Genomic DNA, 24,778 nt, shown 5'->3' with positions numbered 1-24,778 from the left:
GGGCCCCCGGGGAGCTCAGCCCCAGCAGGGCCGGTGGCGCCCCGGGCACAGGGTCCCGCCCCCGCTCAGCAGGGCTCCCTTGGGGTCCTGCAGGGACAGGGCCACTGGGTGGACTCAGGGCCCGGGCTCTGCCTGGGCAGCGCTGCCTCCTCCCCGTTCCCCGGTGGCCACAGGTGGGGCTGCAGGAACGACTGGAGGGAAACCGGTGGCAGAGCCCGGTCCGCTGAGCATCACTTGCATTTTATTGGAAATCAAACAGCTCGAGAGGAGACAACATCACAGGCCCACTGACCGTCGGACTCTGCAGCCTCAGGCCCTCCAGGCTGTCGGAGTTCCCACGTCTACTCCACGTTCGTCATTTCCAAGTGTTCAGGTTGTGACACTAATAGAAATAAAGGCAAACCAGCACACCAAGCGGAGACAAGCCGACAGAAGCCCCGAGCGCCCGCTGGCTCCCTTCCGCGGGGTCGGTCCACACAGCCGGGCTGGCTTTATTGGGGGGGTGGAGGGGCTGGCTTTATTGGGGCTGCCGGGACGGGGACCAATGGGGAGGCGGCCCTCTAACGCCACACACTGACCTCAGGGCACGCAGGCTCCTCCCTCTGCTGCGGGAGTACTTGCTGGCGCCTTTACCTTCACTACCCCAGTGGAAGGTGGGACCAGCGGCCCCACGGCCTCCATAAGCACTTAGAAAGGCAGAGGCCCCCCAGGGAACAGGTGCGGACCGGACACCACGAGGGCCCGCTCTAAAGGAAGCTGCTGCCGACAGCCCCCGGCCGCTCAGACCCACTCACAGCAGCAGGAAGGGGGCCGTCGCCCACGCTCCTGTGGCCTGTCGCCCCGGCCCGCGGCCACCACACTTCCACCGGGAGGACCCGGCAATAAGCTGGATGAAGGGCGCAAACCTCGGCCTCCTGCACCCGTCCCAACCCGACCCATGGCCAGCACATCCCTGCCGGGCTCCAGGCACGGGCTCAGCAGCCTCGGCTCCCTGAAGGGAAGAATTTCATTTTCCCAAAAAGGCTGCCATCTCGACTCAAAAGGGGTTGTTCTGTTAAACCCTCAAGTGCCCTGTCCCTCTTCTTTATACCAATCAAGTCACTAGCTGCATGTTTATGTAAACTCTACACCTCTCTGACCTGCTGTGGGGGACGTGGAACCAGTGTCCCCAGTGGCTGGCCGAGGGGCACCTGCCTGCATGAAGACAATGGGCCCAGCTGAGAGCACCCCCCCAATCCCGCTGCGTCCGCCTGCTCCAGGGGACCACCTGGGAACACTGCCCCAAGGACAGGACACCAGGCTCCTGTTTAGTGAATGACAGGGAGGAGGGAGGGGGAAGGAGGCTGATTACAAATATAATCTTGCCAGTGCTACTAAAATCAACAACAGCAAATGCACTTAAATACATATAAAGTTTATTAAAAACAGGCTGGGCTGGAATACAGTAGAATGGAAGCTACAGCAGTTGGATGCGTCCACAGTAGTGCAGTCACGAAAGGCCCAACCCGCCTGGAGGGCAGGCCGCCGCCTCGGTCTGAGCCGCCCTGTGCCGTGCGTGTCGCTCACGTGCTGGTGGGCGGGGCCTTTCCATATGTTGACAGAACAGCAGTTGGTCCACAGCATCTCTTGGGGGACATGTGGGCTTCGCCCTGTGGGGCCGCCAGTGTCTCGAGGTGCCTGGGAGGAGCCTGCTCTCCAGCCGCCTGCACCGTGCGATCCTTCACAGCCATGCAGGCCCCTCCGCTGCCCGCCCCCCCACCAGAGCCCTGGCCGCGTGGACGACTGACACGCGCCCTGGAAAGGCTTACCCTACAGTCTCCCCTGTGGGTCCCAGGCCGGAAGCCCCTCCCCCTCCATGAAAGTGTGTGGGTTTCTAACACACATCTGTCAGACAGCAACGTGGCACAGAAAAGCCCCGGCCCCACTTCAGGGCTTCGTCCATAGAACATTTGATCATAATCACAAAGTGAGTCACCATTTAACATCACACAACGTAAAACAAAGTGAGGTCCGCCTCCCCGACATCAGCCACACAGTCACAGCTGAACAAACGACAGTGGTAACTAATAATTCAACGAATGGAAATTAAATAACCCTACCAGCGTGTACACAAACAGCTTGAACTGCCACACAAGTCATTCTCAGGACGTAAATGAGGGGCCGGGTGGCAGACACCCCTCCGCCCCGCCACCCCCCAGCACGGGCGTCGCTCTCAGCCGAATGTAAAATCCCTGAGCAGCGGCTGCTCCTCCGCCAGGACTCACATCCTGACACCATCCTAATGCCGGCTCCTCGGCTCCTTTTCACGCAACACTGAGCTCGCGGCTCCTCACAGATCCCCTCAGGCATCTGAAATAGTTAACGTTCTAACGCTAACTGCCACCTTCAAAATCACCAGTGGTCTAATAGAACTAATCTGGTATTTATAAAAATAAAATTTCCTAAGCTTAAAGCCTCAAAATGTTCTGTTGAGAAAGTTTTCCCATCGAATAGGCAAGCGGGTCAGGAGGGCTTGCACCTGAGGAGCGGGCGGGGCCGGAGGGAGGCTGGACCTCGACCCGCCCCCTGCGCAGCTGGTGCTCCAGGCAGATCCGCCCGACTGGACTGTCCACAGCGCAGCTGCCCTCTGTAGTGCAAACATCCTCTGGGCAGTTAAGCTCTTCTCTGAGCGGGAGCAGGCTGAGAAGAGAACAGGACTGCGTGCTCCCGGGAGAAGGGGCGCGGCCTCAGCACCTCCTGCCCTTCCCCTGCCCCCGGTGGGAGGTCACAGGAGCCCACAGTGCTTCCGCTGCGCACGTGGCCTCGCTGGTGAACTGCAGTTCCCGGCTGAGCATCCTGAACCCCAGCCACTGCCCAGCCGGACGCACCGGGGCCCACAGAGCCGGTGGGAGGGCGCGGGGAGCAGAGGCGCCTCCTCCTTCACTTCGTGTTCAGCTCGTTCTCCAGCTCCGTGAGTTTGCGGGAGGCTTTCACTTTGTTGGACACGTCCTGGCCCTGGGAGAAGAGGCGCTGGCGCTCCCTGAAGGTCAGATTCTCCGGGGCTCCTGCGCCCCCAGGGACTCCTGCCTCGTGGCTGCAGGGGGCGGGTACAAGGTTACTCGTCACCATGAGAACCAGTCACCAAGGAGTCAGTTTAACCTCAGGGAACAGTTTAGTGAGAGAGACTTGTTCTCAGTTAAATCCTGCCCTGACTTTCCTAGAATTAAAATCATGAGTAAATTCTAAGTCCACGTAGGAAAAGGGCAAAACACCCTCCTCCTTCCTAAAAACAGCAACTCCTCCAGTCGCAGCCTCGTCTCGGACCCTCAGCCAGGTCTTCCCCGGGCAGCTCCCCTGAAGGGCGGGCACAGCCCAGCACGCAGCAGCGAGTCCACGGAGTGGGAAACGGCAGGAAGGTGCTACCGGCTCTGGTTAGTCTCTGCGGCCAGTGCAGCCGTGCCCACAGGGGGGAGGGAGGGAAAGAGGGGCGTGTCCAGCAAACGCATTACCTTTTAGACAGCTTCTCTCTCGGGTCCCAGTGAGCATCATGAGCACCGGCGAGTGTCCCAGAAGATCCCGTGAAAGAGTTTGGTCCTTTTCCATAAGAGAAAAAGTCAACGTTAAAGCAGTTGCATTATTTCGAAAACTGTGCTCACGGAAAGGACACAGCGCCCACAGAAGAATAAGACATTTTAAGTTGCTAAATGAAGAAAGCGAAAGCGCTTCAAATCAGACAAAAGCTCCATCCATGGCCACTCCCATCTCCTGTGGCCTGAGCCAGCCAATCACTGCTCCCGGTGCTGCCCCAGCCCATTAGGGGCAGAGAGGCCAGCACAGGCCACAGGTGGTAACGATCAAAAGTTCTGATCAGTAAATTCACAGATATCAGGAACCCACGAGAAGAAGCCACAGAAGACTGCCGAGCTGGGGGCAGCAGAACTTTCCAGACACTCCCAACACCAGGAATTGTCCTGCAAGGCCACTGAGTGCAGGCGACCTACAGATTAAGAAGTGATTGCACGACTGAAGTGAATCTTTTCAGGGCAGCTACTGAATCCCCCCCCCCCCCCCACAATAAATGGCTGTAATTATTAAACAAAATGTTTTAAACAAATGGGCTACCGAGGCCCCTGGCGTGGACACTAGTCCACAGGCACAAAATCACCGCCTGTGTGAACACAGCCGACCTGCCCTCTGCGCCCAGGCCTGTGAAGACCCACAGAGAGGATGCAGACAAAAGGTTGAAAGGCATCCGAGTGAGCTCGTCTTGCCCAATGATCTATCATTAAAGTCATAACACGTTGACAGCGGTGCTGATGTCTTTCTATGGGTTGTCACTCGGTAGGGAAGAATCCCACTTAAAAAATCTTCTGCCCGTGACAAGGCCTTAGAATCTGTAGTTTAAATTCAACTCTCAGTGCTGCCTCAGCCATGTTCCCTGAATGTGCACCCGCGGCCCTGGTCCTGGCACAGGCAGGACCCCGGGCCAGCGTGTGCCCACGAGGTCTGCTGCCTGTGCTGCGGAGTGCGGAGGAGGTAGGACAATGAGAGGAAGTGACCTGGTCTTGGGCCCTGGCACTCGGCCACTGCTCAGGTCTCTGCTGCGCCCCCACAGGCATGTGGCCCAGGGCAGAGAGCCCTGCGTGCGTCAAAACAGCAGAAAGCTAGTGTGTCCCATGACTGTTAATAAGCAGACCCTATCTTTAGACACCAAAAGTGGGAAAAGGGCACATGTTCAACCAAACATAGCAATTACTTGAAGAGGCAGAGAATGAAGGCAAGACCAACAGTACTTCACGCCCGAGGAGGGAGGAGGCCTGATTGCTGTGGGGGTGAGAGAGGGGGTTCAGAGTGCAAATCACGGGGAGACTAGCAGACACTGCGATCGAGGCAGAGGGAGGTCCCCATGCTGAGCCCACCGATCAGCTCGATTCAGACTCCCAGCGACTGGCCGAGACGGACCATCTCCAGCGCGCAGAGTGCAGATGCCAAGGTCCAATCAGCAAGACAGGAGGGAGGCCTGGCAGCTCTGCCCTTTACCTCTAGCCCTGGAGTGGCCGAGATGGTAGAAGCCTGCTGGCTTTGGAGGGGGCGGGGGCTGGCCTGCTCTGAGGGCAGTACTGTTGGCACTGGCCGAGGGCGGCTGGAAGGAGTTGGAGAGAAAGATGCCATCGGAGGCCGGGCGCGGCTTAAGGTGCCCGCGAGACGTCCTGGAGCGGGAGCACTCATCCTGACCTGCGGGGCTCTCCTCCTCCTCCTCCTCCTCCTCGGTGTAGGCAACCAGCTTGGCGGTGTACAGGGAGTCAGGGGACAGGGCCTGCGCCTGCAGGGAGGAGGTGGTGCGCTGTGGTGGGGGGGGTGGCGCACCCGCCGGGGCGGGCAGGGCTGTGGGTTCGTAGCCCCGCGGCAGCGGAGGCCTGCTTAGGGCCGGCTCCTCTGGCTCCAGCAGCCTGCGATCTGCCTCGTCGTGCAGTCGGCGCCTTTCGGCCTCCAGGCGACTGTAATACCCTTCTTCCTGTCGCCTCTGCAGGCGGGAACAGAAAAGTGCAAAGGTCAGACAAGGTCAGAGGGGACCACAGCCACCCCACTGGGCCTGGCGGGGCAGGAAAGGCTGGTCAGTCCCAGCCCAGGGCCACACTGACGACGAACGAGAGTGTGAAGGAGGAAGAGCCAGACAGAGACGGTCCATCGACCCGAGACAGGCTCCCCGAGGCTCACGCACACCTCCACTCTGTCCGGAGTCACTGGACACAAAACCGCCACCAGCACAAACGAAGATGCTCCAGGCACTCCCGGGCCCTGCCTCTCGCTCCATCCCCGTCCCCGTGACCGTCCCTCAGCCTCTTCGCTCCTCTGCTGCTCTAGGTCTCCGCCCGCTCCTGTTCCTGTTCGGACAGTAACTTACCTGTTCCTGCTGCGTTTACGGACAAACAAAGCCAGACAGGGGCTCCGTGGCCTCCTACACCTACATGCTCGCACAGCCCCGACTGAGTCCTTCCTCCAGGAGAGCACGCTCCTGGCTCAGAGCCTTCAATCAGGGACCAGCAGGGCACCGGGAGCTGCGGCAGCACTGCTTGAGCCCCCAGTCCTCTAACACATGCCCTCCAGTTCTCAGTCTACACTCAGGTCTTCAGCCCCGACAGACAGAAAAGTAGAGCAACAGCAACAAGATATTCAGATGTATTTTGACACATACATTTCTGACATACGTCTGCAAAAACTCCAGTTGACAGTGTTAAAATCATTAAAACATTAAAAAAGGTAACAGCACAATTTCGTTAGATTGACAGAAATCTTAGAACACAAGAAAAAGTAAGTGAGAAAGGCGATGAGAGAACAAATAGAACCGGCTTAACGAGAATGGTTCACGCTACAGAATGGAGCGCAGCGCTTCTTCAATTCACTCAACCAAGGAACGGATTTTGGGGACCTTACTGGCGTCAGGATGAACGTTTTTAGTCTCCATTTCAGTGGTAGTGTCCCCTACTGCCTCCAGACAGACCCCACACCCACATACACACGTGCACAAGCACGCACACAGCGAGGCACACACACCAGCTGGTCAGAGCCTCGCCTCTGGAAGGAGAAAACTCTAAAAGCCAACGCCAGCCCCGATTTCTCACTCTATCTCTGTCTACATTGAGACATACTAAAGGAAATTCTTTTTTTTTCTTATTTTCTACACAAAATAGGTGTCCCGTTGGGGTGTGGAATCAGCTCCAGGGGGAGCTCTGCGGCTGCCCGGGCCACGGAGAGCAGCGGGCGCTGAGCTAGGGCCCCGCACGCCTCCTGCACCAGGAGCAGGTCTGACTACAGGGCCCGCGAAGCCTCTGTTCTACCCAACGTCTTTCTGTAACAAAGCAAACCCATCGCTTTGGGACATTCTGTGTAAAAAAGTAGGTTATTCAGCTTCTTTCCATGCTGCCACTCAATCACAGAAGCTGAAAGAAAGTGTCCGGTGTGATCGGCAGCGGGGGGAGAGCATGGGCACAGAGCCGGGGGCCGCCTGGTGCGCGGGCAGGGGTGGTGCGGGCAGGGGTGGTGCGGGCAGGGGTGGTGCGGGCAGGGGTGGTGCGGGCAGGGGTGGTGCGGGCAGGGGTGGTGCGGGCAGGGGTGGTGCGGGCAGGGGTGGTGCGGGCAGGGAGCTGGGGCAGCATCACACACACAGACGAGGCCCCAGGGTCTCTACCTCTGGAACCTGGGTTCCTTGGAGAGACGACCTCTGTGACGCCATTGCCCCCGGGAAGACACGGGGAGCCTCACTGGAAGCTCAGCCCCGGGACCCCGAGCTGTGCAGACACACGGGGAGCAGGCCAGACTCTGGGAAAGGCCAGGCCTAGAGAAGGCAGACCCGCTCATCACCTGATTCTACTGTCAGCTGCAGGAGTCCCCGTTCCTGCCGGCCTCCCTCTCTCAGCTGTTAGGGTCCTACCAGCTCCTGCAAGTCCTGTCTCAGGGTGGGTGGGGAGGGCTCTATTGATACAGTTCACACGTCTATCAAAGAAGGGATTTTCAATAAAAACTAGATCTTCCCATCAGAAGTCGTGACATTGGAGCTCCACCTTCACAGAAGGGAAGTGGCAGAGGACGGGCTGCCCAGCTCGCGGGGGGCGGAGCCGCCCTGCAGGCCGACAGAGCAGCGCCAGCCCCCGGCACAGGCCGACTCGCCATCACTGTACGTCCCGCTAAAGGATTGCTACACGTGGAAACCAAGCGGTAAGTCAGAGTGTCTAGCAGGTCACACACCAGGCACATTCTCCTCGCTCCATGGCTTGGAGAAGCCGCCTGCTCTGTCCGACCAGCACGGGGTAACCTGGGGAAAGGCTCTATTTGGGATACTCAGTGTCCACAGGCTGTCTCGCTCTCGCTGTCCCTGCTGCTCCCACAGCTCCAACGCGAGGTGAGCCACCCTGAGCCACCGTCACCTCCACAAACAGCAGCCCCGTCAGCAACACAGAGCCGGGTCCACAGGCAGAGACGCAGAGAGCAAGGAGGCCGGAGACAGCGGAGGAGAGGCGGGGCCGGAGCTCCGCCCGCACACCTCCGCACGCCCTAGAGGACCATAACCTTTTCTTCAGCGTCACGCTTGCCGCGCTCCTCCTCCTGCTGCAGCCGCCGGTCCTCTTGCCGGGCGCGCTCCTCCGCCTCCCGCAGCCGCATCTCCTCCAGCTGCTGCTGCCGCCGGCGCTCCTCGTCCTGTAACTGACAGCACATTCACCTTAGCTTCCTGGGGGCTCCTGGCAGACACACAGCACACACCGCGACACGCAGACGCACGCACAGGGCAACACGGACACGGGGTCAAAGCAGGGCTGAGACACAACTCACACTGAGCGCGACAACTGCAAAGCGGCCGCCTACAGCCGTCCCCACCCCCAGCTCTCCTCCCACGATCCTGGTGCCAAGGAGAAGGACCTTCGCTCACACATCCACGCTTCAAACAAGCACGACCTCTGAGTCAAGTGACGTTAACCAGCTCATGATGAACAGACGCAAACGTCAGACACCCAGGCGTGGCTCTGTGGACACTCAGCCAGCCTCGTCCGTGTTTGTTTTAGTTTCCACACAAGTGGAGAGAGAAGCCTGCACCGTGGCAGGTGGCGGATAAACGCCCGCCTGTGTGGGGCAGCCGGGGACCCCATGAGCAGGTGACAGTGCACCTGGGGACCAAGTTTCTAGCATCTTCCCGCACTGGCGCTTGGCTACCAGCTCCCTCTGGACCCGTCCGGGGCTCCATGAGCTCCTTCCCTGCCGGGGAGGCTCCTCCCCACCCCACCCCGGTCACAGAATCGCACGGACGGTGGGAGGGCCTTCTGCCATCTCGTTTCTGCTGCATCTGCCACCTCGCTCTGTGCTGCCTGGACGCCCACAAGGGAACGACCACCAGCTGCAGACCAGGCATCCTATTTCCAGGAAACCACCTGCCAGGTTCTGTCTCACACCCATCCCTGTCGCCACCTAATCTCTCTGCGCACATTCCAGTCATTCAACTCCTGAGGGCACCTCAGGACCCAGGACAGACTTCTGTTGGGTTTCAGCTCCTTTACCCTCCTGGTCGCATTTCTCTGCGACTCACTGCAGCTAACACACCTTCTCTACAGGAACCGAAGGAAACGCTCATTCGCCAGGAGGGCACCGCGCAAGGCTCCCCTCCCTTCGGGCACTGCAGCGAGCTGAGCCCGAGGCCACTGAACGCCTTCTCTTCATCCCTGTCTCTCTCCAGGGGACCCGGCTGGCAGCGCCCACGGCACCCCCCTTCCCCTCCCTCCCCCCACGGCTTGTGCCCCTCACAGCAGCGAGCTGAGCCCGAGGCCACCTCCCTCAGCCCACCCCCTGCAGGACCCTCACACACGCCCTCAGGTGTGCGCGCAGCTGTGGGGTTAGTTACTCTATCAAGGGTTCCCTTCCACTGCGAGTGCATTGTTCTTAAACAAAACCTAGCCCTGGCTCCGGTCGATTCTGGGGGAAGCACACTGTGTCCTGGTGGGAAAGCGACAGGCTCGGCCCCCAGGCTGCTTCCTGTCACACACAATGACCATCTTAGAAAGAGATTAAGGTTCCACCCACCACAGAGCCCTCTACTTCCTCGTCCGTGCAGTCGAGGGGTGAGCCCGGGGTGTCAGGGTGCGGGTGCTCGGGGAGCTCTGCAGGAGGAATAGGAGCTACGGGGAAAGAATGAAGGGGCCACAAGGAAGAAGAGGCGGGGGCCTGCTCCAGGGGCACACAGGCCTGACGTCAGCCGGCAGCGGACGTTCAGAGTGACCAGCACAAATGATGACAAAAAGCACCCAGACAAAAAAATAAAGACGCAGCTGATACTAAATATTCTACAGAAAAGTAATTGATGGAAGAATGTAAAACTGCATCAGTGCAACGCAGGTACTTCTGTTACCCAATCACTAGGAAAGCACAGACCAATTTCATGTTGCACCTTCTGGGTCTCATTGAAAACAAATTCTGAGCAAGAATACAGAGCACATCGAGGCAGCCAGTCGGGGTTGGGAGAGGAGTGTGATGTTAAGGTATCAGAAGGATAACAATCCTCGAAACAACAGTACGAATGCTCCCTCCAACCTAGAAACAGACATTTTCTCCTAAGAACCCTCCCTCTTCTCCACCCGCGGGAAGGAGCCGCTTGTGGCTCCCGGGCGCTACTGTAGAGGAAGGCGGGATGTTGCCACAGTGAGCGCCCCCCCGCCCCCCCAGTCTGCTACGAGGCTTTACACAGTGTTTGTGTTCAAACCCCAGGCTGCTTTTTTCCTTAAAGACAGGCAGCTTTACAACTATCCTCCAAAACAAACCCCCTCGTGATAGAGAAAAACCACATCATCCCTCAATGTGCTTTAAGTCAGAGCTCGGGAAGGACAGGTCCCCTGGGGTCAGAGTTCGGGAAGGACAGGTCCCCTGGGGTCAGAGCCCGGGAAGGACAGGTCCCATTTGAGGAACGTATCTAAACGGCTACACAGTCATCGCTATGGCGTGACTCACGACCACCCCGACTGAAAGGACCTCAGCCAGGAACTCTGCAGCCTGACCCTGGGCCGCGCTGCTGGCCGCCCACACGTCTCAGTACTTCCAGGTCCAAGAAAGTGTGTGTGGAGGTGAGATCCGTGTGTTTATGATTCTATACCCAAAACACATTTACTTCTACCTTTAACTTATACTTCACTTTCTGACATTTTTACTTAAAAGTCAGTCTGTTAATGAGCACATTGTCCCTAAGAAACCTCTGTCCTCTGGGCCTTGTTGCTGTGCGTCACCACCAGAGCGCTCGCCTCAGACGCTCCTGCTCGCCTCTGGCACCCACCTAACCCGGGGCAGCCGCCTGCAGCCACCGCCGGGCAGAGAGGCGAGGACAAAGCCACTCTCCGGCCCACAGGCACGGAAGGAGGGGGAGCCGCCCTCCACAGGCCGGGCCTCCAGCACCTAAGAAAAGCAGTCTGTTACCAGGGGCTGCGCGACCTGTAGCGTAGCTGCTGCAGCATCAGCGGCAGACGAAGCAGAAGGACCTGGGCAGGTGGGGCGGCTCACGGCCCTTTCAAGTTTTTCAGGGCAACTGTTTCATGTTCCACACACACGGTGGGCATGACATGAACCCTGTGTCCTCCTAACTCCTGGGGGAGGTGCCGGCCTGCCTTCCGCCCTTCGGCTCTGAGCTCTGGGCCAGTTCCCACTTCCCAGGTCCCTCCACCTCATCCCCTCTGAAGGGGTAGCTCTCGAGGAGGCTCCCTGCCCGTTCCTGCTTGAAGCCTTTATATTTAAGTCACCCCTTGCGTGCCTGGATGCTCGAAGCGCCCATTCCCACAGCCGCACGAAGACCCGACAGGACAGCCCAGGAGGGAGGGTCTCGTTGGGTCGTCCCAGAGGAACCGGCAGAGCCCCGATGTCGCTGAAAGGGGAAGGGGTGTCAGCGAGGGAACCATTCACCTGGCAACAGGACGAAGCTGGGACTGGCCACGGAGAGCCCGTCAGCCACGTGAACGTGTCATCAAGGCACGGTCCCTAGCAGCCGAGTTTACGAGCAGGAGTCTTTGTGGGGCAGAAAGAGCACAACAGGACGCAGAAAACCTGGTGAGAATGTTGACTGTGTGTTGGGTGCATCTCCAAAACACTGGGCCTGCCCGTCTTGCCCAGCGCACGGGCTGCCGTGAGGAAGGGGGACCTGCCCACGCATGCTCACTGGGTCTCTCACTCCAGCAACCGGCCGTCACGTCCTAGAGCGGCCTCTTCACGGGCGACGCCCACCACTCAACTGAGTTGCTAGTAGTTCAACATCTGAAACCCATTTCTAATGGAACAAGAATGAAATGGATTCCTCTTTGCAAACGTTTCCCATTTGCTCAGGTGTTTGTGACTAATAAGAACACACAAAATCAATTTATGACTAAAACTGAGGAAAGGTCGAAACCATAAACAGTTACACGAAATGAAAGGAGAAAAGCAAAGAAAAACTAAATGTCAGGACAGTCAAAGGCATGCTCTAGAGTCACGACTACAGGCTGGCCCAGGCCCCCAGGACCGCAGCTACTGGGAACACAAACGCCACTAAAGGAAAAGGGAGTCAGGACAGGAGAGGACGGAGGGAGAGGAACGAGAACATACCAAATCTAGAACAGAGATTGCTGGCACAGCAGTCTGCTGCAGGTGACAGAGGGAAAAAGAGAGGAGGGTGAAAGTTAGGTTCAGCTGTCCCACCACCAGCAAGCCTCGCTCTCCTGCTCCCTGCTCCCGAGGGCCCGTGGGAAGCGAGGGGCTGCGGGCTGAGCTCTGGTTTTCCGAAAGTAAACACTGCGATCCAGGGTTAAGACACACGGTAACTGAGGCGGTGAACTTTCCCTCAGCTCTCTCATTTGGAGACTAAGGTCTTAATCTCAATATAAAATCAGTAGTAAATATGCAGACGCCTCTAACTAAAACGTGAGAAATGTTCCGATACCACAATTCACAGAGGCTCAAAACTGACCGGCCTTCAATAAAAAGTCCATCTTTACAGAAATGTGTAATTATTGACCTGCCTGCCGTGTGTCCACTAGGGACAGTGGCCGGCCGAGGGAAACGCCCCGGGCAGGCACCATGGAGGCCAGGGTCCCATGCTAACCGTCACCAGTGCCTATCAGGCAGCACCGACGGCAGAGTCATTCGGAAGGAGGCTTATACTGACGAGCTGGAAAATGCCAATAGAACAATGTGATAGGTAACACCTAGGCCTTCATTTCGGAAACGTCAGGGTCGTCAGAGGGACTCCACCTGGACTCTGGGCAAAGCTGTCTGCGCATCTGGCGAGGGACCTGCATACTGTCAGTGTGGGTGAGCGGGCTCGTCCGCTCCACGCTGACTTGGCCGGAGGTGGGGGTGGCCGTCTCACTAAGTCACGGCCTCAGACCATCTAGTGTGGACAGCACCAAACAAAAGCTGGAATTAGAAACAAAATCCAAAAGACAAAAAGGACAGGCTCTCGGCTGTCCGTCCTCAGAACAGGCCGCGTCGGGAGGAAAACCACTCAGCCCCACAGCCTGAGACGGTCACCGGCCTCTGCAACCGACACCGACCAAGGCCTCGGCCGGGGGTCCTGGCGAGCGGCTACCGGAAATCTTCAAGGTGGCAGTGAGCGACCAAGCCCATGTGACTGACATGCTCTGCTCTTCTTCTCTGGGATGCGAGAGCCACAAGTGAGGTGTGTGCCTGGAGGAGTGAATGAAGCCCAGCTCTCCGTGCCTGTTCGCTGCCGCTGCCATCAGCTGCCTGCGATCACCTGCTTCGAGCTGTGACCCACGAGGAGCCCGCTGCCGGTGAGGGAGCGAAGCCTCGCCAGGGGCGCAGTGTGTCCTGCTGCCCGCCCCGTGCTGCCCCCCGTGCACAGGTCTGGGGCTCTCAGCCACTCGCCCACAGAGCCGAGCAGCGAGGCAGGTCTGCGGGCCCCCAAAGCCCAGCCGCTCACTACCTGTCTAGGAATAAGGCCTGCCAACCCCTCGTCAAGTGACTGCTGTTCACTGGCTCCCTTCACTGAAGTGCTGGAGAAGGACAAGTTTGCTTGTTAAACTGCAGTCCCACTGGGCTGGTTTTGTGCTATGAGAAGGACATGCCTGAGCACTGGTCCACCGCTAGGGGCCTCGCTAGCGTCCTCCCCGCCGCCCACCCCGCCGCGCCCCTTTACCCGGGCTCTGCGCTCGGCCTCCAGCCGCTGCGTGAGCAGCATGGTGTCCACGTCCTCCTCCTCCTCCTCGTCGTCCTCGTCCTTCTCCTTGGACTCCTGCAGCCGCTTCTGGAACTGCCACTCGAGCAGGAGCTTGCGCAGGCGGTCGCTCTCCTCGGCGCTGCGCTCGGCCTTGCCCTGCAGCTCCTGGATCTCCCGGCTCAGCATGTCCACGATGTGCAGCTGCTGCTGCTTCTCCAGCTTCTCCTTGGCATCGCGCTTCCAGGGGTCGGGGGACAGGCTGTCCCCGGAGGACAGCTCCTCCTTGCTGACGGTGATGTACTGCAAGTCCCTGCGCTCGATGGTGCGGGGCTGCTGCTGGGGCTGCAGCTCCCGAATGACGGTCTCTGGGGGCCTCTGCAGCGTGGCCGGCTTCTCCGGCTTCAGCGGCTGCACGGTCACAGGAGAAAAGGGGGCCGGGTTCAGCGGCTGCGTGCGCATCTGGCCCAGCTTCCTCTCCTGCTCCCGGCGCTTCCGCTCCCGCTCCTCCTCCAGCCGTGCCTTCTCCTTCTCGTACCAGCGCTGGTGCTCCTCCCTCTTCTTCCTCTCTGCAGCCGCCACCTGCGCAGACTGAGGTCCCAGCTGGCTGGCAGGGGGAGGTGGGAGAGGCAAATCCATCGGGATCCCGTCAAATTCGCTGGCATAGTGCATGGGAGGCGGAGGTGGCGGTGGGGGCAGGTCCGTGCGGCCAGGCTGGGGGACAGCTGCTGGCGTGGGCTGCCCAGTGGCAGGGGTCTTCCAGCGCCCAGGGCCACTTTTGGTCAGGGTGGATGCAGGCGTGCCCGGCTTGGACGCGTGGTCCAGGTGCTCCTGGCTGGACGCGCTGGAGCCCACCGAGGGGCTCTGGTTTATCCACAGGTCGCTGTCAGACTTGCGGTCCATCACCGCCTCCACTCGGTGGTGCTCCAGGTGAAAAGCTTTATCTTCCCGAAGTTCCTCTTGGGAACGGGCCACACGCTGGAAAAAGAGAAAGGAAAACTGTCAGGTTCCAGCCATTTCTCGGAAGAAATTACTAGACATTCATCAACTTTCTGTCTCAGGGAGATGCTACTGGACCGGTGAGAGCAGGGCGCGGCTGAGCCTGCCTGTGCCAGGGGCCGCCACAGCGGCAGGGCGTTCCTGCGAGGTGCCCACCCGGTGCAAAGCAGCAAGAGCTGTCTTCTCTGCATCCCTGGTGAAAAAGTGAGGCACGGACACTAGGCACCTCAGTATGGTGGCCGCCCTCCCCCGGCCCACGGCACACCCCCTCCTGGGTGTCAGCCAGGGACCCAGCTGCAGGGATGAGGGTGTTTAGCTTGATTACAGGATCAGCAACAGACATTCCTCCTCTGTAGTAAAACTCTCACTGCTCCTGGGAGGGTCAGGTCCCACATGTCCTCGCATGGCTTCTGAGTCCCAGCACTGACCCGACCGGCAGCCCTGACGGCGAACGAGGGAGCGAGCACTGGAGGGGGGCCGCCCCCGGACAGCACAGCCCCTGGGGGTCGGCAGAGCTCACACCTGCCGGGGGCCCACCGCGGGGCGGAGGCCGGCCTGAGGTCCTGCCTGAAGCAGCGTAATCCAGTGAAATGCCTCCCGCTTGTCAGTGAGGAGAAACTGAAATTGCAAACCCGGGAAATAAATGTTTCCTTCCTTAAAAACAACCCAACAAAATAAGATCTCTTAAAAAAGCAAAAAAATACGATGTCACTTGAAATAAAAGCCTGACAGAAAAATGGAACATTGACACCAGCTCAGAAACAGTTTCTTGATACGTGGGCGTGCAGGCCACGCCAGGGCGGGCTCCTCTGAGCAACACCGTGGGGGCTGCCTCACCACCCCCCCGCCCCGTGGCCTCTCTGTGCCGCATCTCGTGGCTCCGAGTCACTGCTTTGCTGTCACGCCCTCAGCCCCGTGCGCCTCCCCCTCCCCGTCCTCCCTGCAGGTCCACCGTGACCCTCAGTCCCTTCAATACCCACTAAGTACGTGGAGACCTGCCCTCCTGTCCCCCGACCTCCTCTCTGAATTATTGCCCACGTGTGAGCACACGGCAGCTGTACATGTGAGGCTCCGCCACGCCCGCCCGCACCACGGGAATGTGGGGGCCGCCTCACGCACCCCACGCAGGTCTCCCCCTGGGCTGACAAGAGGCTCCAGGAAACAGGGCCTAGAACTACTTCTAGTTCGAGAGAACCTTGGAGAGGCCTCGTCTCAGCCACTCCCTGGGCCCGGGCTGAGGGGCGGGGGGCACCGGCCCACCTGGGAGAAAGGTGGGATGGACCCGGGGATGCGGCAAAGCTTGTGAACAGCGTGACCTGTGCTGGGACCATGCTCTGCCCTCAGAAACGGGCCCTCCTCACCTTCGTCACCCCATCGCCTGCGACAAACCCTCCCTCCGCCTTCTCGTCCTTCTCAGCTCAGCTCAGAGCCCATCTCAGCTCTCAGTAACCCTGACCACGGACCCCAGACAGACACCGAATCCACTGCCCGAGACACACGGGTGTCACAGAGCCAGGCCAGCGGTCTCCAACCTTTCTCACCTCACGGCACACGAATGAATCGCTGACACTCGGGGGCACATCAAAACACATTTTCTGCCAACCTGACAGGAAATGCCGATGATTCTGGCTCCTTCACACCGGAAGGCTATATGCTGGCTGTTGGAAGAAGGTCAGGGCCCTGACCAAATAGCCAGGCACTGCACTGTTTGCAAACTCGTGTGGCTGGCCTGTTGAAAATGCTGGCCTGGACCGCACCTGTTTTTAAGCATACACTTCATTTCCCCTCCCAGTCATCTCCCAATGCAACACTGTCTTTCTAAAAAGAAAACCACATCTGAGCACGTTCCCTCACGGAACCACGAGACTGACCTCCCGTTCTCTACTAACCTGGACAGAACCCGAGCTCCTCGCTTGTCGCCTTTGCCCTCCCCCCGCTCCGGGCTCCTGTACCCCGACACCGGCAGTCCCCGCTCCACTCCAGGCTCCCGCCTCCCCCCGAGCGGCCTCGGCTCAGGCGGCGGTCACACCCCGGGGGGTGCAGGTCTGGTCACTCCGACGGAGACAGCTGGTGCCCTGGGGACTGGCTCTCCAGGAGCCCTGACTCCGGCTCAGCTTCCCGGCAGGGGCCACGGTGACCTGGGCACCCCATGCTCGGGCAGCTTCCCGCGTCAGCCAAGCCCCGCCTGCCCCGCGGTCCAGCCCGGCCAACTGCAGACCACGCCACGTGACGACCTCCATGAACCCAACAGCAAGAGAACAAAGAATCCCTTGCGGGCTCCGCATCCTACCCCGCCCGTCCCCTTTCCTCCAGCAGCCACACGGCCAGGAGGAAACAGATGCCGCTGGCAGGGCTGCTGGACAGAAAGGCCCCAGGTCTCAGCGGTGTCTTTACGATGTGGACAGCGTGACCTGTGCTGGGAGTGGGTCTGTGTGGGGTCGACGAGGGGAGCTAACCTGCACCGCGAGGCTGGGATGACTGCCGTCCGTGTGCGCGAGCGGCTCCTCCTCGTAAGGGGGCCACTGGCTGTGAGGAGGAGGAGGGGGAGCGGCCCGGTCCTGGGACTTGGAGGCGGGGAAGGTGAAGTACTCCCTGGTGTACGTCTGCGTGGGGATGGGGTAGGCCTCGGGCCGAGGCGGGGGCGTCTGCTCCTGCAAAACGTGAACAAGGACGAAAGGTGAGCTGCACAATCTGCACCGTGGACACATTTAACTCCCAGTAATGACATAATATAGTGTATATGCTAGACAACTGTTCAAGATGAAAAGGGTGTGGTCCTACACTGGCTGAGAGTACTGGGAACCCCTATGAATTCACACTGAACGTAAGAAAGGAGTCCTAGGAGCTAGAGCACGCTGGTGGGGGTCAGTCCTAGCTCAGGGCGGCTCTGAGGGAGGCCAGGAGCGAGAGGAGTGAGGAGGGGTGGGCTCTGACCTCCGCGCAGAGGTTTCCCGTGGAGACGGACGTTATCTTCGCTGCCGTTCCAGGGGCGTAGGCGCCTTTCCCTCCAGGGCTCGGAGGCTGATCTGCGGGGAGAGTCGGACAGAAAGGTACGAGCAGATAAACAAGATGCTGCCTAGCAAAAGCTACTGAGGGTAGCCCCGTGGCCGCAGCTTCAAGGGGCCTGCACAGAGCTGACCCAGGCCCGTGAGGGACTCCTGCCCCCTGACCAGTCAGAGCCAGAGCCACAGCCTGCCCCAGACCAGGACTGGCACGCGGTCTGACGCGGCTTCTTTTCTTGTGAACACCCTGTGACAGGTGTGAGCCCCACCTGGAGAGGCGCTGTCAGTGTGCCTGCCTAGCGCAGCACCTGAGCCAGAAGTTCCCAACTTAGTGGTCATTTCATTTCAACAGCGAAGCGAGCAGAGCCGCCCCGTCCGACGGGACCCCGAGTGGGCCTGGCGAGGGCCGGCGTGGACCGGGAAGGCGGTGACTCTTACTTGCCACGTTGGGGCTGGAGCGGTGGTCGGCTCTGTTCTTCAGTAGCCGGTCGTCGCCGGGCAGCTTCTTTGGCTCACTGTACTCTGCCCACGGCAAGGGAGGGCTCTCGGGAGAGCCGTTGGGAGCGGAATTGCTGTAGAGCTCGAAGCCTTCGCTCTTTGGTCGGGGTTTTCCTGAGCCTCGGCGATCTGACACTGAAAGCAAAACATGCTCACAGGGCATCCTCTGCTCAGGTGGCACTCTCAATACCCGTTTATTTTTAAAAGAAAAGTGAATATACAAATATTCAAAACTCCACAAGTAAAACTTGTCTTTGCGGAAGAAATAAGATGGTTTTTATATAAGGGTAAAATCTTTCTAGAGAACCTCTGCAAGATTTTCAAATAAAGTAACACTTAACATTAATGAGAAAAGGTACGCTTTTAAGCTTATTTTCTCATAAACTTGCCTGTTTTAAGTAATGAAACTAAAGTAACAAAATCTGTTTTAAAGTAACTTTTTAAAAAACAAAATAAATGCACTCCCCCCACGTTTTAAAACATTGATTCTCCTAACCACCCAGGAAGGACATCATCACAGACACCCTTCGATGAGACTTCCCATCTTTATTTTCAGTTTTGCCAGCTTCTTGCTTGTGACCTGATTTATTGCCGACTTTTCAGTTTCCCCTCTTTGATTTCTACCTCTGCCTGCATTGCTTCTGTGAAATGACTGTAAACTGAGAAAGCAGACCCCCAAGATGTTCAGAATCATGTGATGAAAGGAGTCAACAACACGCTGAGGCCAGGTGTCTGGTCCAGTGCATGGTTTTCAGGCTCCTTCTTGTTCCAGGGGAACAGCCGGTCCGGACGCTGCCGCCGAGGAGAGCCCAGCCGGCCGGGCGTGCGGCCAGGCAGTGAGCACGGTGGGTCTGACTCGGGTAAAGCGCAGAGGAACTTAACGCATAGAGTCAACTGTTTTCTCCTGTAATTTCTGAACTAACTCCTTCTATAAAGACCTAAAGTTACATTTTTATTCTGAGATGCTTGATGTAGCTACAAAACCATGGTCTCCACCAACCAATTACTTATTCAGATACCTGAGCTCTTCTACACCTGACAACACCGTGTCCCGTGTCGGCACGCAGCCCGGGAGTCGCCGCCCACGCACAGGCACTCCTGAGGGGAGGCCTGCTCTCTGAGACCACAGCCTGCATCTGCCAGCAGAACTGAGCCCCGCCCATCACTCCCACTGACGGGGCCTCCCGGCGGGGCCTGGGAGGGTGGCAGGGCTCCGAGGGGATGGAGCCCGACGAGCTACACTGTGGCTCGCGGGTCCACATCGGAATCCTGGCTCCCGCAAGGTCCATCCCCGTCTCCTTCTCTCTAAAACTGGACACTGGACGGAAGAACAGGTCCTGCTCCTAAGGCGCTTGGCCCGTGGGAAGCCGCCAGCAAGGCTGCTATTGGCCGTCGTCCACAGGAGACACACCCCACCCTCCCCAGCGGTGCTTACGCCTCTGCATCATGGGGGACGGCTGGTTGAGCAGGGTAGCGAGGCCGTGATAGATGGCTCCTTGCTTCGCCACTTCCAGTGTCACCACAGAGCTTGTCCTTGTCATGAGCTCTGCTGCCCTAGGAGAGAGCGCCCGAGGTCAGGAGGAGGCTGCTGTGCTGTCCCCAGGTGCCTGGGACCAGGTGCCCGCGGTCCCCGCCGCCGCTGCGCAGCAGGTGTCCTGACCCTCCACCCTTTGCAAAGGACCTGCTCACCCCGCCTCCTCTTTCCCAGGAGGGAGGCAGGAGCAGAGAGGTCTTAGGGAGCGTCACGAATCTTTCTTGAACTTCAAAAAAACTGCTCCACACTAAAATACGTATTTCTACTTTGCTCACACATGAAATGTCATGTATATAAGAGTTTTACACTTAAACAGATGAGGGTAAGGACACACTTTTTAGCATTCTTTTGTGTCTTCCAATCCCAAATTTAATGTGAACTATCCCTACAAATGCTATAACATTAAGCTTAAAGCAAACACATAGATGATACCTTTCTTGAGAGAGTCCTACCAGACTCCGCCCGTCCACGCTGAGGAGCTGGTCCCCCGCGGCCAGCCGCCCGTCCTGTGCGCACCGAGGCACGTGTTGAGAGGGACAGCCAAGGCCGAGGGAGGAAGGGAAGTCAGTGGTAAGTACACTTGCTATTTGTTTCATGTTTATCGTTGGTTAAATATGACATATGGACGTTCACATCTTTAAAAGTTGTACTAACCACATCTGCAGCACCTCCTTTCACAACGGACTTGACGTAGATTCCAAGTTTATCTTGACCAGCACCCTGAGCAGAAACAAGGGGAGAAACACTGCACTGAAAACAGGAAGGCAATGCCCCGCGAGGCAGAGCAAACACAAAGCTGCACACAGCTACTCCCCAAGTCCTGGTTCCGGCTTCCTCGTGACAATCAGAACCATAAACTGTATTAATAAAATTAACGTTCTACTTGGTAACTATACAGAAACCAATAGGAAATGTACCCATTTTATGTTTCCAAATGAAGAAAAGCGACTCCTAAAGATCCAGTCAATTATGACTAAATCAGCTGGCAGGAGACTGACTAGACTGAACCCACAGGTAGAGGCTGGTCACAGACAGCCCCAGGGCACGGGACGGCGGATCATTTCATACAAGAGCGACTGCCTCCCATCCTGACCCCGGGTCCTCACACCTTTAAAGTTTAAACAAGACAAGCTTCTCATGGCCACGCAGGGGGCCTAGTAAGGGCCGTACAGAACACACTGGTGGCTCCGTCGAGGGCAGGTGCTGGCTGTGAGGAAACACCGCTGGGAGCAGGGCCTGCCCCGGAACAGGGCCAGCGTGAGACGCAGACACACGCAGCTGCTTCCAGGACCACTGCGGTCCTGCTCGGGCGGCACAGCGGCAAGATGAAGCAGCTCACTGACTCCCGGAGCCACAGGGAGCGGCTCCCGCGGGACGGCCCGCACACTTCCCAGGCCACCTCCACCCCCGGGAAAGGCTGTGTCATGACAGCAAACAGGACGGCATCACCGAAAGCCATGCAGACAGAGATTCCAACAAGTGACGTCGCTGAAACCATCTTCCTACGATGCTCCAACGACATGATTTCCACTTGAAAACGCCCGTTTCCCGTTAGGTCGCCGGGCCGGTTTGGAGCGCGACCAGCCAGCATGACGGAGGGCCTCCTGCTCTCCTCGGGGCACCAGCATGCAGCCCACGTCCAGGATACGCTGCTCCGGAAAGCAGTGTGACCGTCTCCCGAGCACAGCATTCAGCGTGGGGATGTGGTGCTTCTGATGTCATGTGTGTGCAGTGGCTGGGGGCTGAGTCTATAAAAGTTCCTGTGAGCTCACATCAAGTGCTCCCTCTGCAGCTCCGACCCCAGGGTTTGCGTCTGCTCACCGCCAACACCTGTCTGTCTACGTTGACAACTCCCCCCTCCCCGCAGACCTGCCCAGTCCCGGACACCAGCTGCCACTAGACACCCTCCCAGTCATGCCCCACTCCCAACAGCATGATAACCAAGTGCAACCTGTGGTCCCTGCCATAAAATTAAAAATAAAAAGCAAAATACAAAAAAACTCATTCTGATACTTGGCACACTTGTACTTTTTGTAAATGTGGGATTTCACCGTGAGAAGTGCACACTAGTCGCAGGCACTTAGCAAAAGAGCATCAGACAGACGTGCTACCTCCCTTCGCTTGTGCCAAGACTGGGTTTCCTCCCTCAGGGGCCTAACACACATGACAGGAGATCCCTTCTCAAGCACCCCTCCTGCTCCCACGCGTTGACGTGGGTATGCCTGCATCTATAATCTAATTAAATTATTTTAAGCAGCACATTCTGTACTTCCATGGGACCTGTGATTAACTGCTAATGCCCCAGCTCAGCGGTTACAGGACAGCCTCCTCCCTCCCGCTCTGCACTGAAGGCCGCTCTGCCCAGCTCCGCCCGCACCCAAGGACGAGGGCACAGTGCCCGGCGCAGGCGCTCCCTCCACGCTGTCCAGCAGGAACTCTGGTCGGGGCCCTGACAACACCCCCTTCTCTTTCTCTGCAAATACCACAGGCACCTCTTCATAGCAAGTCCCCGGGGCCGGATTTTTAAAAAGGTTCTAGAAGCACCCTTTTCTCTTCTGCTCCCTATTTGACCAACATCAAAGCAATGCTTCCTGAGCCTCAGAGCACGGAAGCAGCCCAGCGCCCCCACCCGCGGCTTCGCTTCCTGCAGCTTCCGGCCCCGTATTCGACCAGACTCAAAACACCACATGGAAAGCCCCAGAACTCGACAATGCAGAGGTTTAAACGTGCACCACTCTGAGCAGCACAAGGAAACCTCGAGCTGCCTGCTCCGCCCACCTGGGACGGGACTCATCTCTGCGGCCAGCTCTCCACGCCACCCGCCGCCCATTTTGCAGCTGCCCGTTACCACGCTGGTTGTAAGAGACAGACCACATTCACGTGCCTTTCATGACAACATATTGCTCTATTTTACTACTAGTGATGGTTGTTAATCTCTTCCTGTGCCTAAATAAACCCAACTTCATCACAGGTATGTGTGCAGGAGCTACACAGCCTGGAGAGTCTGGCACTGTGCTCGGCCAGGTTCCCCGGGGGCCCTGGAATGTGCCTTTAAGCAGGCAGGATCGGCCGCACAGGTGTGTAGGTGAATGGGCACTTACCTGCTCTCCGCACAGCACTGCTGTTTGGCAATGTGATATTGTCCTTGTAATTCAGGTAAAAACAATAAGCAAGCTCTCCGTCACTCCCTATTTCTGATATACTTTATAAGATTACTACTAATAAAGAAAAAATCTCATTCACTTGGACAAACTATAATAACAGAACTCTTTCTTTTCACATAATACAGCATGTCCCCCCAAAACGTATACACACTCTAACAGGTGGTAGTCTGATTCTGAAAATGAAATGTGTTTGGATAAACACTTCCTTTATAATTAATTATTCAGTGTTGTATCCATTTTGGGGGCGACCCTAGAGCATGGTGTAAGGAAATGAGAACACCACCCTCATACACTGCTGGCCTGCACACATGCGTGTGCTGCCTGTAGCTGGCTCTCGCCCACCAGCTCCTTCAGGAAGAGGTCTGCGCCCCACGCACCGCCAGCCGTGGCTGCCCGGGATCATGACCTTCCCTTGCAGCCGCTTCTCTCAGATCAGGAACCTCACACCTGAGGGTAAGTATGAGGCTCGATTGTTTCATAACCACTCTGCGCTTTAGACAACTTAATGCATCGCCTTAAACTGAGCAGGATCCATATTTCAATAACCTAAAATCCTGTAACATTTCTGAGCAGGTAACTTGTCACACTACATGCATGTGGAACTTAATAAGCCAAGTTCAACATTCAGGTAAAACTGACCGTGTGACCCAGACAGCTGACAGTAGACATTTCAGAAAGTTCTGGCAAAACGTGGCCCCTCTCCTCCCAATGGGGCGGCTTGTCTGCGGAACGCCCTCCCGGGCGCCATCCCAGCGCGCTGCCACCACCGCCCCGCTGCCCCCGCACTGGCAGCCACGCTCCCCAACACCACGCGTGATCCAGACCACGCTTTGTGTCCCCACGCATGCCTGTGTCCATGTTTTCTTTCTGATGTCATGGGTCTGCCAGATGCTCTCATCACCGATTCCCAGGCTCACCTGCTGCCACCTGCCCACCCACTCACCTTTCTCCCGTCAGACAAGTGCCCCTTTGTCCCCGGCACTCGTCCTGCCCTGCTCTCCACGGCCTGCACAGAGGCTCCTCCCAGCGCTCCCGGAGCCCCTGCCCTATGAGTTTACCAGAAGGTGCTCCCGTCCCTACTTGGCACACAAGCCTTGTTCTGAGGAAGCCCAGAGCTGTGCGGGGTGCACTCGTCGGTCAGGAAGCAGCTGCTATATTCATCAAGTGCGCTGGTAGCACAACACTGATAACACTGCAAAAAGTTAGTTTAAAAAGTTAGAAATTCTAGCCTGGCTGGTGTGGCTCAGTGGTTGAGTCGACGTCGACCTGTGAACCAGAAGGTCATGGTCTGATTCCCGGTCAGGGCACATGCCCGGGTTGTGGGCTCGATCCCCAGTGTGGGGTGTGCAGGAGGCAGCCGATCCGTGATTCTCTCTCATCACTGATGTTTCTCTCTCTCTCTCTCTCTCTCTCTCTCTCTCTCTCTCTCTCTCTCTCTCTCCCTTCCTCTCTAAAATCAATAAAAAAATTTCTTTTAAAGAAAGAAAATTTATTGAAGTAATTCTATTAGTTCCTACTTACATATACACATAATTAAATTTCATTTTATGGTAATCCTACTCCTCTTCTAATTAAGAAAGGAAAACAGGGCCAGAAGCTACAACCTTTTGCCGCTACATGTCAATGTATCATCTGCCACGAACAAAAGGGCCATGTGAGCTGTGAGCACCAGCCGAACCGATCCGGGAATGCCCAGCAGCAGCTTTCAGACGTCGCTGAGATCATATCAGACGCTGCCCCGTGTGGGAGCCACCAGGCCACCTGTCAGCCTGGATGTGTATCAGCAAGTAAAAGATACGCCCCGATTTCAAAGTCTTGGTGTGGAAAAAAGAATCCAAACCAGCTCCTAATGCATATTCACTCCATGCTGAAACTGGAACATTTTGGACACAATGCGTACCATAAAACATTATAAAATTAATTTCACCAT

At 57.5% G+C, this 24,778-nt stretch overlaps 1 protein-coding gene across 3 annotated transcripts in view; it reads right to left on the bottom strand.

Annotated features, from left to right (window-relative positions):
- Nucleotides 1-1,398: 1,398 nt before the first annotated feature.
- Nucleotides 1,399-24,778, bottom strand: part of AFDN (afadin, adherens junction formation factor) — a 100,339-nt gene continuing 76,959 nt past the window's right edge. For 2 of the 3 annotated variants that reach the window (XM_081094107.1, XM_081094108.1), the window contains exons 24-35: nt 20,339-20,404; nt 20,117-20,190; nt 19,586-19,704; nt 18,091-18,285; nt 17,585-17,676; nt 17,107-17,301; nt 13,634-14,629; nt 12,082-12,117; nt 8,047-8,181; nt 5,020-5,503; nt 3,489-3,573; nt 1,399-3,073 (exon numbers count right to left, since the gene is read on the bottom strand). In XM_081094107.1, coding sequence (XP_080950233.1) covers nt 2,920-3,073; nt 3,489-3,573; nt 5,020-5,503; nt 8,047-8,181; nt 12,082-12,117; nt 13,634-14,629; nt 17,107-17,301; nt 17,585-17,676; nt 18,091-18,285; nt 19,586-19,704; nt 20,117-20,190; nt 20,339-20,404 — 2,631 coding nt within the window. In that variant the 3' untranslated portion in view covers nt 1,399-2,919. The remainder of the gene's footprint in view (nt 3,074-3,488; nt 3,574-5,019; nt 5,504-8,046; nt 8,182-12,081; nt 12,118-13,633; nt 14,630-17,106; nt 17,302-17,584; nt 17,677-18,090; nt 18,286-19,585; nt 19,705-20,116; nt 20,191-20,338; nt 20,405-24,778) is intronic. The other variant, XM_081094109.1, reaches the window with a different exon arrangement.

This window comes from Myotis nattereri (assembly GCF_964212035.1).
Source record: "Myotis nattereri genome assembly, chromosome: 6".
NCBI lineage: Eukaryota > Metazoa > Chordata > Mammalia > Chiroptera > Vespertilionidae > Myotis > Myotis nattereri.
The sequence above is the reverse complement of the archived record's forward strand: the minus strand, read 5'-3'. Positions and strand labels throughout refer to the sequence as shown.